General features: G+C 33.8%; 1 protein-coding gene across 9 annotated transcripts in view; it reads left to right on the top strand.

Annotated features, from left to right (window-relative positions):
• Positions 1-14,553, top strand: part of LOC124086647 (vacuolar protein sorting-associated protein 35) — a 97,162-nt gene that overhangs the window by 71,750 nt on the left and 10,859 nt on the right. For 8 of the 9 annotated variants that reach the window (XM_058576003.1, XM_058576000.1, XM_058576002.1 and 5 more), the window contains exons 13-19: positions 5,701-5,799; positions 7,290-7,386; positions 8,294-8,417; positions 9,512-9,694; positions 11,099-11,312; positions 12,498-12,581; positions 13,138-13,247. In XM_058576003.1, coding sequence (XP_058431986.1) covers positions 5,701-5,799; positions 7,290-7,386; positions 8,294-8,417; positions 9,512-9,694; positions 11,099-11,312; positions 12,498-12,581; positions 13,138-13,247 — 911 coding nt within the window. Of the gene's footprint in view, positions 1-81; positions 189-5,700; positions 5,800-7,289; positions 7,387-8,293; positions 8,418-9,511; positions 9,695-11,098; positions 11,313-12,497; positions 12,582-13,137; positions 13,248-14,553 lie in introns of those variants that run through there. The other variant, XM_046435066.2, reaches the window with a different exon arrangement.

The raw sequence follows: 14,553 nt of genomic DNA, 5'->3' as shown, positions 1-14,553 counted from the left end.
GAATTGGCAAGGGCCAATAAACACGCGAGACTTGGGTTCCCAGAAGCGGGCCAATCGAGGAACCTCCTGCAGGGCCCGAAGGCGGGGCTAAAGAGGGCGGAGCTTGGAGGGGCCGCAGCGTCACCTGATCGCGGGAGGCTCCGCTTGGGGTAGGTGCTGCTTGCTGCAGGCTCGGGGGAGTCGCCATGGTGAGTGCTGAGGGGAAGGCAGACCCAGGGCAGACCCTTTTTGTAGCCTCTGCTTTCTCCTGCCGATCGGGAGCCCTGCGGGCGGAATAGGGGCCCAGCAGTTCGACTGGGGCTAAGACCAGCCCGGCTTGGCCTGCCGGATAGGGGACAGGCCGAGGAAGGCCGCAAGCAGTCTGCTATGGGCCGGGGTGGGCGGTGGCCCCTGGCTGCGGCCGTTGCTCTGAGAGTAGGCGACTTCTCTGAGGGGGTGTCTCGACCTGTAGATTTTGTGGGTCTGTGAATACCTGCGGCTTCTGCTTAAGTGGAATCGGCCACCTCCCTTCCAAGAGGGGAGCCCGAGTCCCAGGTCTAAGCTACCAACCGGGTTGGGGGCTTGGAGAGCGCCAGAGCCTATGGTGTAGCTCTGGGACCCGCCCAGATGGTGCATTTCCACCTTTGTGCTTAGCTGTGTTCAGCCATCCCCACACCCTTTTCTCTGCAAAAAAATAGCTTTCAGAGGGGCCGCGTTGGTTTCCCGGCCTTTCTTGGCCTCATAGACCCCTTGCGCTGCCGTGCTTGTCAGTGAATTCTAGGGACCTGTTTCCTAGAAGGACTCATGTTATCTTCCACTAATCCTGGCAGTTAGAAAGGAGACTGCTTTTTCATTTGTTCATTTGAACACCCTGGCTTGGTTGTCTTCCCTTTGATGAAATCCAAGTATTTTTCTTGTTGGAAGTAGTCATTTTCTTTAAGCCTCTCTGTGATGGTAGCAAATCGTGGTGTGGCATTGGCCGATAAGCTTGAACTTCCTCAAAATATGAATCCTGGGTGTAGTTTCCACAAAGGCAAGTTGTCACTTGCATTTTATTAGCGTTTGGTGTGTGTATTGTATAAACGATTCTTTTGGATGTTGATGTTTTGTAGTCAGTTTTAATTATCTCATTATTCACTCTTTGTAGACAGGTTTCTGTAAACCTCGACACAGATTTCACTTTTAAATGTCATTTAATAAGAGAAATCAGGATTAAATTTTTGACAATACTACTTTCATATAATGTATTGACTTACAAAGTGATTTTTATTTCTCAGAATTTCTACAACTGGGAAATGATACATAATTAATGTAAACTTTTAATTTTAGGATGTCTGTTTCTTGATGTTTGTGGATTGATATTTTAGTGCTTTGTAATGAAAAGCACTTAATTGAGGATCTTCTTATTGTGCACGTCATTTCTGTCCTGGGCCAACAAGGTTTGAGCAGTTAGCCAGACACAGTCCAGTCCTCATAAATTAAATTGAAAAAGGAAGCCTAGGTATTGGTCTTCTCACAGTCACTGTGTGTGACCTGGGGAAGTACTCAGGCTTTGAGCAAGTACTTTGGGCAAATATCAGTCATTTTTGCATCTGAAAATAAATGTTGGTTTCTTTGTCCCTTCCCAGACCTTAAATATCTAGACTCCAGTTCAATTAATTGAACATCTTGTGTGCTTTCAGTGTCATAGATTGTGCTAGGTATTGGATATAAACTAGTGGAGGAGACATGCTTATGGAACTTACTGTAATGCAGTGGGAGGGTTGCTTCACAACACTGTCAACTCCAAGTTTTAAGGAGAGTTTTACCCAGAGACCTTGGGAAAGACTACAGGAAGTAGTAACACGTGAATATCTGAGGAGGATGGCCGGAAATTCTCCACACCATGAAGAAAGGATATTGCAAATAGGTGAAGCCAGGAGAATAGAATGTTCTTGGTGTACTCCATCCTAGGTTTCTTGGGCGAATGAATTGGTAAATTAACATCAGTTTGACATTAAAATTATGGGCCTTTTGTTTGTGGGTCTTTGGGGGGGGGGCAGGGCTGGTAGTTGAGCCCGTCCCCACTCCTGTTCTGGCATGCTCTGCAAGCACTTTACAACAAAGCTACATTCCCAGCTCAAATTATATTTTAAAGTGCTCATCACCTCATTATCCTTAATTCTTATTGAAAATTGTTAATTTGTGTTATATCATCATTATAAAAATAGCACTTTTATTAACATGATAGTATTCTGTGTCTTTTTTAGGATTAGTTTTCATTTTGCAATTGATTTGCTTTGTATTGTCAGCTTACATCTCAGCCTGTGAGTGGGAAAATTAACAAGTAGGTTGCTACAAGGTGTGGAGGTAATTGCATCTAAATAATTATTGTATCACAGTTTAAGTGATTACTACGTGCTATGCACATTTTATTTGTGTCATTTACTTCCCAAAATATTGATGAAAATCTCTTCATTTTTATGAAAGAGTAAATTAAAAGTACATTGTTTTAAATGGAGAGTGGTTTTGTAGACTTGAGGGCTGTTTGTGGGTCTAAAGGCAAAATGGGCCTTATCACAAATGTTAATTGGATTTTGAATCTATAATGTATCCATTTTTCTCTGATCCATGAGCTGTAAAATGCACAGATATTTGCAAATGGAAAACCACTTTCATGAATGAGGAGACATTGGTTGGTTCCTTGGCTTGTGTTTAATCATAGGATGTTTGTGATATAACTGTCCCTGCTTTGTGTGACACTTCCTAGAAAGGGCATTAAGAATAGCCCTTAGAATAGCCATTTGTAGCACAACTACACTGATAAAATGTGAAAATATATTTCTTTACTATAGCTTTTTAAAAATTTGTAGCCTACTTTGTAACAAGTTGTCTTTGGTAATGTTTTACATTTATATTTACTTTTTCTATTAACTTTAAGCTTAGCTGATACAAAATAGAAGAATTTTGCTAAAATAGTATTCATTTGTTTATAGGTCCACAGAATTTAGTCATTCTATTCAAATTTTAAGGAACTATTTTATATGCTTTGTAATAAAAATTATTATGCACAGTAGCCAAAAGATGGAAGTAACTCACATTTTTATAGATGGATAAGTGAATAAATAAATGTGGTATGTATATACAGTGGAATAGGCAACCTAAAAAAGGAGGAAAATTCTGATACATAGTACAAATAGATGAACCTTGAATACATCATGCTAAGTGAAATAAACCAGACAAAAAAGAAAAATGTTGTATGATTCCATTTATATGGGGTATCTAGAGTACTTAAAACACAAAGTACAATTGCCTGGCAGGGAACCTGGGGTGTGGTATGGTGCTGTGTGGTGTGGTAATGGTGTTGCTGTTGCTCTTGCTGTTTAATAGATACAGTTTCCATTTGAAAAGATGAAAAAGTTCTGGAGAAAGAAAGTGGTACTGTACAATATTGTAAATGTATTTAATGCCACAAAACTGTACACTTAAAAGTGATTATAATGGTAAATTTAAATACATCTTACCTCAATAAAAACAAATGTTATAAAAATATCCTGATGCATTGCTACTTATTTCTAAATTGACCATTTGACCTTAATGTAGTCTATTGATTCTAATTATTAAATCTATTCTACCTAGAGTTAATATACCCCAAAAAATCCACAATAGGTTGGTTTACTGAAGTTCTTAGAGGACTAGCCCTTGAATAATAGTAAATTTCTTTAGGTTAAAATCCTTAAATGCTGGTGTTCTCCTTAACTCTGAAACCAAATTTTATACTTACAGTTCTGCTGTATAAATTAACGATCTTTTAAAGTGAGGATTAAAAGGATTTAAACTTTTTCTTTGAAATTTATTTATGCATCTGAGGTAGACTGCAGAGGAATTCAGTTCATTGGAGTTTGTCATAATTAAAGGAGATACAGGGCTTTGCTGCTTACTTAATTTTTTTTCCTCTTCCCAAAATTAAACCACCAAGAGAAAGTTCAATATTTTTTAAAATAAATGATTATAGTTCCGAAATGGGTTTTATATGGCTCGTGTTTCACTAATCTCAAAATGAAGTGTTTTTTCGATAGTCTTGGATATGAAACAGACCAGATTTTACTTTCACATTTATGCAAATGTCTTTGCTTTCTACCTTTTTAAACTTATTATGTAAGAGACTTCTTGTTTTTTAAAATTGGAGAGAAATTGACAAAATTAACCATATTAAAATGAGTAGTTCAGTGGCATTTTCATAAATTTGAAATACTGTATAGCTACCACCGCTACTTCATTCTAAAACATTTCATCATTTCAAAAATGGAACTCATAAAATACTGATTTCTGGGCTGGGGCTATAGCTCAGTGGCAGAGTGCTTGCCTAGCATGCATGAGACACTGGGTTCTATCCTCAGCACCACATTTAAAAAACAAAAACACAAAACAAAGTAAATGCATTCTGTCCACCTACAACTACAAAAAAAAAAAAAAAAAGTGATTTCCCCCACCCTCCCTGCTGATAACCACCTTTCTGTTTCTATGGATAATTTATCTGTTCAGGATATTTCATATAAATGGACTCAGACAATATGTGACTCTTAGTGTATGTCTTCTTTATTTAGTGTAATGTTTTCTAGCAAATGAATTTCCTATATAAATTTTTTTTTTTTTTTTTTAATACTAGGGATTGAACCCAGGGGCACTTTACCACTGAGCTGTATCCCCAGACTTATTTATTTATTTGTTTTTTATTTTGAGACTGGTTCTCACTAAGTTGGATAGGGCCTTGCTAATTTGCCATGAGGCCGGCCTCAAACTTGTGATCCTCCTGCCTCAGCGTACCGAGTTGCTGGACATGTGCCACTGTGCCAGGCAACTTCATTCCTTTATATGATTAAATAATAATTTCATTGTATATATTGTAAACTACAATTTGTTTATCCATTCACCTGTTGATTATTTAGTAATTTATATTAAATACACAATCTAAATGTTTTAAAACCAGCTTTTCATGAAGTCAACATTTATAAAGCATGCATATGTATGTTGAATCCCAAGTGTATGAAAGTGATCATCATTTATAATTGTAACCTGATGGATGTTGTGGTACAGATGTAAACACAGTGTTTATATAACATGAGGGAATGGTTAATTCTACTTGATAGGAAGAATTAATTCATGTTTTAGGCAGCCTTTTGACTAGATAGCAGAGTAGATATAGTTTGTCCATTATAGCTATTGACCTATATATTTGAAATGACATAAGCTGGCTATTTGAGGAAAATACTCTTTTCATTTCCTACTATAAGTTGCTAACAACAATTTCAGTTATTATATTTCTAAGCTCTGTAGTTCCTTGTTAATATATATATATATATTGCCTAATGTGATGGGGTGTCAGTGTTCTTATAAAGTAGTTGATCTAAATGCAGATGAAAAGTAGCCTAAAGGGAGAGTGTTTTAGAAAGTTATAAGACTTTATCTATCACAAGTATTAGATTGGTTGGATGGCTGTTTTCTAATTGGATTCAGAGCGTATTAGCAGAATATAGCAAGAAATTACCATAAATTTCTTTGAGGCCAACATGTTTTTTCAGTAGTTGTCAAAAATTGATAAATTAGTTTAAGATGTAGAACTGGAATTTAATGTTAAAGTGTTGGAGATAGGCTAAGATTCAAACTATAGAAATAAAAAATTTGCTAGAAGAAAATTATTATGAAATATTAATAAAAGTTTTTATTTTTTTTAAATTTCAGCCTACAACACAGCAGTCACCTCAAGATGAGCAGGAGAAGCTCTTGGATGAAGCCATACAGGCTGTGAAGGTTCAGTCCTTCCAGATGAAGAGATGCCTGGTAAGAATGAAAATATGAAAGATATATGTAGACTGAAGGTTTCTCAGGAAACATCTACAGTGTTTTCTGAAAATTTGTAGTACCACTGCTTCTGGTAAATCTAATCTTCAGTGTTTACAAGCTTCCGTCTTCAGTTCTTCCTTTCTGAAGTATGTAGAGCAGTTTCAACAGAGAGCTCTGTTTATTCACAATTTTATATATGATTTGGGATTGTCTGTCTTCCCTACTAGAATGTAAGCCTTTTATTTATATATCACTATCATTACCACACTAAGATCTGACTTGAATTACTAGCTTCTTGGTTCTATACTTAACGTATAATGGGCGCTCAATAAATAATTTTTTGAATTAATGGATTTAAATTCTTTCAATTGTTTTCTCCTGGTTATATTGAAACTTTAATTTCCATCCTGAATAGATACAATTGGCAATTTATACTCTGTAATCATAATGTAAAAGCTAACATAAAATTACACTTTACACCTATTTATGTAATTTTCATATTCTAAAAGATAGGAGATAATCTGTATAGATAGTATAGCTCCTCTAGATTATTATTATCATTATTATTATTTGATACCAGGGTTTGAACCAGGGGCTCTTAACCACTAAGCCGCATCCTCTTTTTTATATTTTATTTTTATTTAGAGACAGGGTCTCACTGAGTTGCCTAGGGCCTCACTAAATTGCTGAGACTGGTTTTGAAATCATGATCCTCCCGCCTCAGCCTCCTGAGTTGCTGGGATTACAGGTGTGTGCCACCGTGCCTGGCTGGACTAAAAGTTAAGGAATTGAACCAAATAAGTACCATTGTACCACAAGCCATAAATTGTGGTGGTGGTGATACTGTCTTACCTTTGGATAATGTCTCACAATTTCTAAATGGTAAGAATGAAAATATGAAAGATATATGTAGACTGCAGGTTTATGCATTAGAATTATGCTTTAGAATGCTTTCTAATGCTCTTATATTTTACTGATTTTTGGGTTATTTGGAAAGAAAAATAAATTTCATGGAATGGAGAAAATAGGTTTGTTATTGCTTGCTTCTTTTTGTGTATACACTGTTTCTTGTATTTCAAGGAATTGTCTGTTTGAGTTAAGTGGGCACTGTGAGGGTTTGAAGGATACAGGAGGAAATCATGCTTACATGGTAGTCATTCTATACAGCTCTGAAGAGTATATATATTAGTTGTAATATGTATATATATTAGTTATAATATGTATATATATTAGTTGTTAATGAACCTTTATTTATTCACTTATTTATATGTGGTGCTAAGAATTGAACCCCAGCCTCACATATGCTAAGCAAGCACTCTACCACTGAGCCACAACCCTAGCCCCTAATGTTAATTTTTATGTGGTTAAAATTATTTCAAGAGCTTTAACAATTATGTAACAAATCCTTATTGTAAAGGATTGATATAACTAAGATAAATGTTTATTTAAATGAAGCATTCTCATCAATCCTTTTGGTATTTCTATAGGACAAAAACAAGCTTATGGATGCTTTGAAACATGCTTCTAATATGCTTGGTGAACTCCGGACTTCTATGTTATCACCAAAGAGCTACTATGAACTTTGTATCTTTTTAATGTTGAAGAATGAACATTTGTACCATACTTATTTCTTGAAAAGGCCAATTTTGTTTGTTCTTTATTAAACTTTTCTGGAGTCATATTATTCTTCATTGTCTTAACTTAAATGGCTGAATAAGGAAAAAGGAAAACTTTCTTTCTTAATACTCTTTGTTTAGTTTATTTCCAGTACTAAGGATTGAACCCAGGACCACATGTGTGCTAAGCAAGTGCTCTACCACTGAGCTAAACCTCCAGCCCTGTGCTTAAACTTCTTTAAATGGTTTGTTACTGTATCTCAATTTCCAGGCCTTTCTTGAAGGATATTGAAGTTATTAGGTAGTTGGTTCTTAATGCTTAGATTTTATCATATAGGACTCTGAAATGGAAAGGAATTCAGTCATTTGACATTTTAAAACCCTCATCAGACTGACCAGGTGACCATTGTGTATTTACTGTTTTGTTTCACCAGATATCCTTTAAAATCTTTTTTTTTTTTTTTTTTTTTTTTTTGAGTAGAAGTCTGGCAATATTTCCCAGGCTGATTTTGAACTGGTCTTAAACTTCTGGACTCAAATAATCCTCCCACTTCATCTGTCATACCTGGCTGAAAATTTTTTTTTAGTTGATGGACCTTTATTTTATTCATTTATTTATATGCAGTGCTGGAAATTGAACCCAGTGCCTCACACATGCTAGGCAAGCATTCTACCACTGAGCCACAACCCCAGCCCCAAAATCTTCATTTTAAAGTACGGAAAATATAACTGAAATTCTATTTTCTGTTTAAACACTCTTTTCTTTACAGGCCTAAATTTAAGATAGTTATTAATAGTTATTAATGAGTCCAACAAGTTACAGAGTTGTTTAGGATGGCTTGTCTTTATTTTTAATCCTTAATCATGATTAAAAGATATGGCTATTTCTGATGAACTGCATTATTTGGAAGTCTACCTAACAGATGAATTTGCTAAAGGAAGAAAAGTGGCAGATCTTTATGAGCTTGTACAGTATGCTGGGAACATTATCCCAAGACTGTAAGTAATTAGAATTGGAGGCTTTTTACATATATATTTCCCACTTTATGTTATATCCTTTCTTTGAAAAACCAATTTTATGAATATTTAATTTCTTAACAAATTGAGATTAACATTTTGGTATGTATTTTGTTATCTAAGTTTTAGAGTAGATTTACTTTTTAAATAGATGTTTAAGAATTTTAGAAATAGAAAAAAATAGATGTTGTTTTTTATAAAGTTTTGACTATTAAAAAAATTGATATGGCAATTATTTTCTTGCTAATATGTTTAAATAAATGCACATGCACACTCATACACACACACAGACACATGCATATAGATAGTAGTCACCCTCCACTTTATCCATGATTTTAGCTACCCACTATTAACCAGGGTCCAAAAATATTAAATGGAAAATAGTAGAAATAACTGTTTCATATTGTGTAATGTTCAGAGTAGTGTGTTGAAATCTTACATTGTCCCATTCTTTTGTCCAGCATATCAACACTATTTATGCTATCTATTTGTTAGTCACTTGTTAATTGTCTCGTTATCAGATCAACTGTCATGTTATGTCAGTGCTGTGTTCAGGTAACCCTTATGTAGTAGTCTAATACCAACTCACATTGCCTATTTTAGTCACCTTACTTCACCTCATCATGTAGGCATATTACCATCTCACATCATAACAAGAAGGATGAGTACACTATTATAAGACATGAGAGAGAGAGACCACATATCTTTTATTACATATATTGTTATGAATGTTATATTTTATTAGTTGTTAATCTCTAATTTATAAATTAAACTTTATCCTAAGTATATATTATAGGAAAAAAACATACTATCAGTTGCAGTTTCAGGAATTGACTGGGGATCTTGGAACATATCCTTCAGAGGGGACTGCTATATATATGTTTTAATATATCGGTCAGTGGATTATTTTATTTTTTGTATTTTAATCAGTTATATTTTAAATCAGATGGCATTAATAATGCAGGAGAAAGCAACATGATTTCTGTTTTAATGTTTATGTACAGTATTTTGGGCATAATAAAGTGTTTGATTTGAATATTGTATTTCTAATAGATGTCTTTTTATAATTCTTCTAGTTATCTGTTGATCACAGTTGGAGTTGTATATGTCAAATCATTTCCTCAGTCTAGGAAAGATATTTTGAAAGATTTGGTAGAAATGTGCCGTGGTGTGCAGCATCCATTAAGGGGTTTATTTCTTCGAAATTATCTTCTTCAGTGTACCAGAAACATTTTACCTGATGAAGGAGAGCCAACAGAGTAAGTAATTTCTCTCTCAGTTTAGTTGTAATGTTTTTTCATTATAGAATATTTAAAAACTATAGAAAAGTATTCAGAAATAAGAAAATAAATATTTTTCCTACCCACTGTCATTCGCGTTTTTTGTATAGATTTTCATTGTCATATAGAACTCCTTAGTATATATGGTGTATATATATGTATACATGTATACATATATATACACACACACACTAAGGCATTTTATATATATATATATATATACACACACAAACAGGTTAATATTTTGCTTATCACTTTATGTGCAAATTATGTGTGTATCTATTTTTTCATTTAACATAATTTTTTCTATTAAGTGTTCTTTGAAAGTATGACTTTTAAAATTAGTTACATTTTAAAAATTATATTTGTGATAAAATAATTAGGTGTGCTTAGCTTTTCCCATGAGCTAGTCAGCATTTATAATTGTTTCTTGAATGCCTTTTAGTTTTTGTAATTTATAAGCTGCTAATTACTCTAAGTGATTTTAATCATTTTTGCACACAGATAGTAATTCCCTCCTCAAATCCCCCCCCAAAAGAAAAGCCATTCAAAGAGGCCCCTATCTATGGTTCATGTAACCAGTATTCTAGAGTCCAAGTCCATTTGTACTTTTTACCTATAGCAACATCAGATGGTCAGCTAGCTGTGATCTTCAAACAACTGGGTGAACTCTTCATGTCACAGGTCCCTAGATTGAAGAATTTAATTTCTTTTTTTTAAAAAATTTATGTTTTTAATGACTTTAATACTAAGGTAAACAAATCAATGATGTTTAATATCACTTTCAATTTATTTTTAAGAGAAAAAAATTTTTTTTTACCACGTATGTAATGAAAAAGTACTGAAAAGATAAAAATTTGAATATAGAAAATATGATGAAGTTATTTGCTCTATTACACTTTGACTCTCAGTTTTGAGCATGTAATTAGGCAATCAATAAAAAAAACATGGAAAACTGCTGAGTTCCCCATCCTAGGAAATATAAATTAGGAAATGCATAAATGTAAGCTCTCCTTTCTCACGAAGTTTACATTGCAATAAAAAAAATTCAACAATTAAATGATGTAGTTAATAGTACATATAAGTGTTGGATTTTTTATATTTTTGAATTAAGGGAATTGCCATAAGAGCAAGCCCATGTAGCTCAGGATAGGGAGTTGGGGAAAGTAATTTGTCTCTTGAAAATTGTATTATGTCCTTTGCATTGTATTATTTCCCTGAGGCGGTTCTCTTAAAATTTAACACTAAGCGAATGAAGTTGTGTTTTTTAAAATAAAGCACTAGTGTATTACAGAGATAGGAAAGAAATGAACAAAGGAGAGGGATAGTAGTCGCATAATTTAAATCCAGTATAAAGACTTTTTTCCAACTGTTTTTTTGCAGTGAAGAAACAACAGGTGATATCAGTGATTCTATGGATTTTGTACTACTCAACTTTGCAGAAATGAACAAGCTCTGGGTGCGAATGCAGCATCAGGGACATAGCCGAGATAGAGAAAAAAGAGAACGAGAAAGACAAGAACTGAGAATTTTAGTGGGAACAAATTTAGTGCGCCTCAGCCAGTTGGAAGGTGTAAATGTGGAACGTTACAAACAGGTTAATATTTTGCTTGTCACTTCATGTCGTGAGATGTAAATTGAAATCTAATTTTTAAAATAAAAACATTTTTGTTGAATAATATGACATTGGAAAACATTTTTAAGTGACTTTTTATCAAAGAAGACCTAAATAAACTGAAAGATAAAAAACAGTTTTTGTGGATTGGAAGGCTCAATATTGTCAAGATAGCAGTTTTCCTTAAATTGATCTAAGATTTAATGTAACCTCAATAAAGATCCCAGTAAGTTTTCTTGTAGAAATCAATAGACTGATTCTAAAATTTATATGAAAAAGCAAAGAACCTTCAATAGCCATGGCAATTTTGAAAGAGAACAAAAGTTGGAGTGCTTGGACAACCCGAGTTTATAATTTACAATAAAATGAAGATAGTGTGGTGTTAGTAAAAGAGATAAATAAATAAATCACTGGAGGTGAATAAAGCAGAGATCAGCAAACTTTTCCTATAAAAGAACAGACAGTGAATATATTTTGTCTTCGTAACAACTCTTATAGTATCAACTAATAAACTCAGCAGGTATAGTGCAAAAGCAGTCACAAAAAATGCAGAAGTAAAGAGATATGGCTGTTTCAGTAAAACTTAATTTGCAAAGATAGGCAATTGCTGATCTCTGGATTAGATAATTTGTTATAGACTCACACATATGTGATCAATTTTTTTTTTTTTCAATTCTGGGGATTGAACCCAGGTCCTATCATGTATGCTAGGCAAGTGCTTTACCACTGAGCTACATCCCAAGCTCAGTATTTTGGAGAAAGGTGTAAAGGCAGCCTTTTAAACAAATGTTTCAGCAACAATTGGATATTTATATCCAAACAACGAAAGTTAAATCTGACCAGTCCTTCATACCAAGTAGAAAAACTAAAAATGGATCAGAGACAAATATAAAATCTAAAACTATTAGGAAAGATGAAGGAAATCTTTATGACCTTGGATTATATATATTTCTCAGAATACATGATTCCATTTTATTATGAATTTTATACTAAATAGGAACCTAGAAATTTTTTATTGAAAACATCTGTAAAATTTTAAAACTTTATAATGAAATATGGGTGAGAACAATTTAATATATGATTTTCAAGTTAGTTTAGGGTGTTATTAGAGGGTTTGGAATTTGAAAGTGATCTTTTAACCCTTATATATTTTTTCCCCTCTTTTAGATTGTATTGACTGGTATATTAGAACAAGTTGTGAATTGTAGGGATGCTTTGGCTCAAGAATATCTCATGGAGTGTATTATTCAGGTAGGTGGGAAATTTATTTCGTGTTTAAAAGGACTCATTTTATCTTTGTTAATTTTCATTATTTTGAAAAAAAGCTTGGGCCAGGAATGGTGTTGTCATGCCTGTTGTTCAAGCTACTCAGGAGGCTGAGGCAGGAGGATCACTTAAGCCCAGGAGTTCAAAGCCAGCCTAGCCTGGGCAACATAGCGAGATTCTACCTCAGAAAGAAGAAAAATCTTAACTGAATAAAAAATCAACTTTCCTGAATAAAGAACTTTACTTTCTCCAAATAATAACTTGATCTTTGTGTTGATATTTTTTCCCCAAAAATGTGGGAAAGAGTGATCTCTTGAGTCTTCTAGGTCTCATTAGTTTTAGTTTAATTATAGGTGTATTTTGTTAGTGGAATATTTCTGTCTGGGATTATATGTAGAAAGGTTAAAAAATAATATATTTGAGTGTAGTTGTATAAGATTAAATTTATTTTTTTCATGAATAAGAACTTTAAATAGATGAGTTCTGAATATCCTGTGAAATAACTTTTATTGGTATCAGTCAACTATTATTTGATTTTCAGGTTTTTCCTGATGAATTCCACCTCCAGACTTTGAATCCTTTTCTTCGGGCTTGTGCTGAGTTACACCAAAATGTAAACGTGAAAAACATAATCATTGCTTTGATTGATAGGTAAGACCTTCCAACACTGGAGGGCAAATGCCCTGATTTAGGAATAATGAATTTAAAACATTTTCATAATTATTTGTCGCTGTCTTTTATATCAGTGATAAATAATTTAGTTGTGTGAGTATGCTTGAAAGAGGTTCAACTTTTAATTGTGTAGAGACATGGAGATAATAAGTATTTTTACTTCGTCCATTTAATTGACATGTAGACATTTTTGTACAGACCCATCATTTAAATCCTGAAAGTCCAAAGATATTGAAAAACAAAATTTGTTTCTCACCATGATGTAAGTTATTTTTCAGTGAGACCTGATTTGATTTAGAGTTTTCTTTATTAAGTAACCATAAGGCGTGTGTGTGTGTGTGTGTGTGTATTTGTTTTGCCATCCCTTTTTCTTAAATTTTTTTCTTTCTTTTTTTTTTTTTTTTTGTACTGGAGGTTTAACCCAGGGGTACTTTACCACTGAGCTACAGTCCTTTTTATTTTTCATTTTGAGACAGGGTCTTGCTAAGATACTGAGGCTACCCTTGAACTTGTGATCCTCCCCTTGAACTTGTGCTCCTCCTGTCTCAGTCTCCTGAGTCACTTGGGTTTATAGGTGTGCTCTCCTGCACCTAGAATGCCATTACTTTTTCTTAAAGAAGAAGTTTTAAGTATTACATATGTTTAGTAAATTCCCTTTAAATTTTATTTTATTAGCCATTGATTTTGGTTGGTGTGTTAAAAATATAAAACTTGACCTTTGAGGACTGGAAATGTAGCTCATTGGTAGAGTACTTGGCTAGCATAAGGCCCAGGATTTGATCCCAAGCACTGCCAAAAAACCCCCTCCCCAAACCCCAAAATCTTGGCCTTTGGTAATGGCGTTAGTGAATAAATGTTTGGTAACCAGGCTGTGGGTAGTACGTAATATATGTCCTACTTATGAGCATAATACATTGTCATGAAATCAGAAACCCAATTGAAGATTTATTTCTACAAATACCTTTTCTTATATTTTAAAATTATCTAATTATTAGTTTTAGAGTCTGAAAATTTATACAGGCGAATTCTCCAAATTATCAGCTCTATCCTGGGCAGCAAAAATTCCGTGTTTGTTGAGCCTGCTGTTAAAGGTAGCTAGTAAACTGGACTTTCCTGTGTAAGATGTAATGTCATTTAGCTATCCTGATTAGTACTGATTCTTCTCTGCATAACAAACTGAAAGCAATTGTGACCTTAGCAAACAGATAACGGAACATACGTGATTTTGAATATTTTAAGATTTGGGAAATAATAGTTAACTTTGTTACTTTCGGAATTAGTTATA

This window comes from Marmota monax, unplaced genomic scaffold (assembly GCF_021218885.2).
Source record: "Marmota monax isolate L192 unplaced genomic scaffold, Marmota_monax_Labrador192_F-V1.1 WCK01_AAM20220418_F8-fsc00024, whole genome shotgun sequence".
Taxonomy (NCBI): Eukaryota; Metazoa; Chordata; class Mammalia; order Rodentia; family Sciuridae; genus Marmota; species Marmota monax.
Note: the sequence above shows the minus strand (reverse complement) of the source record. Positions and strands in the feature narration are given on the sequence as shown.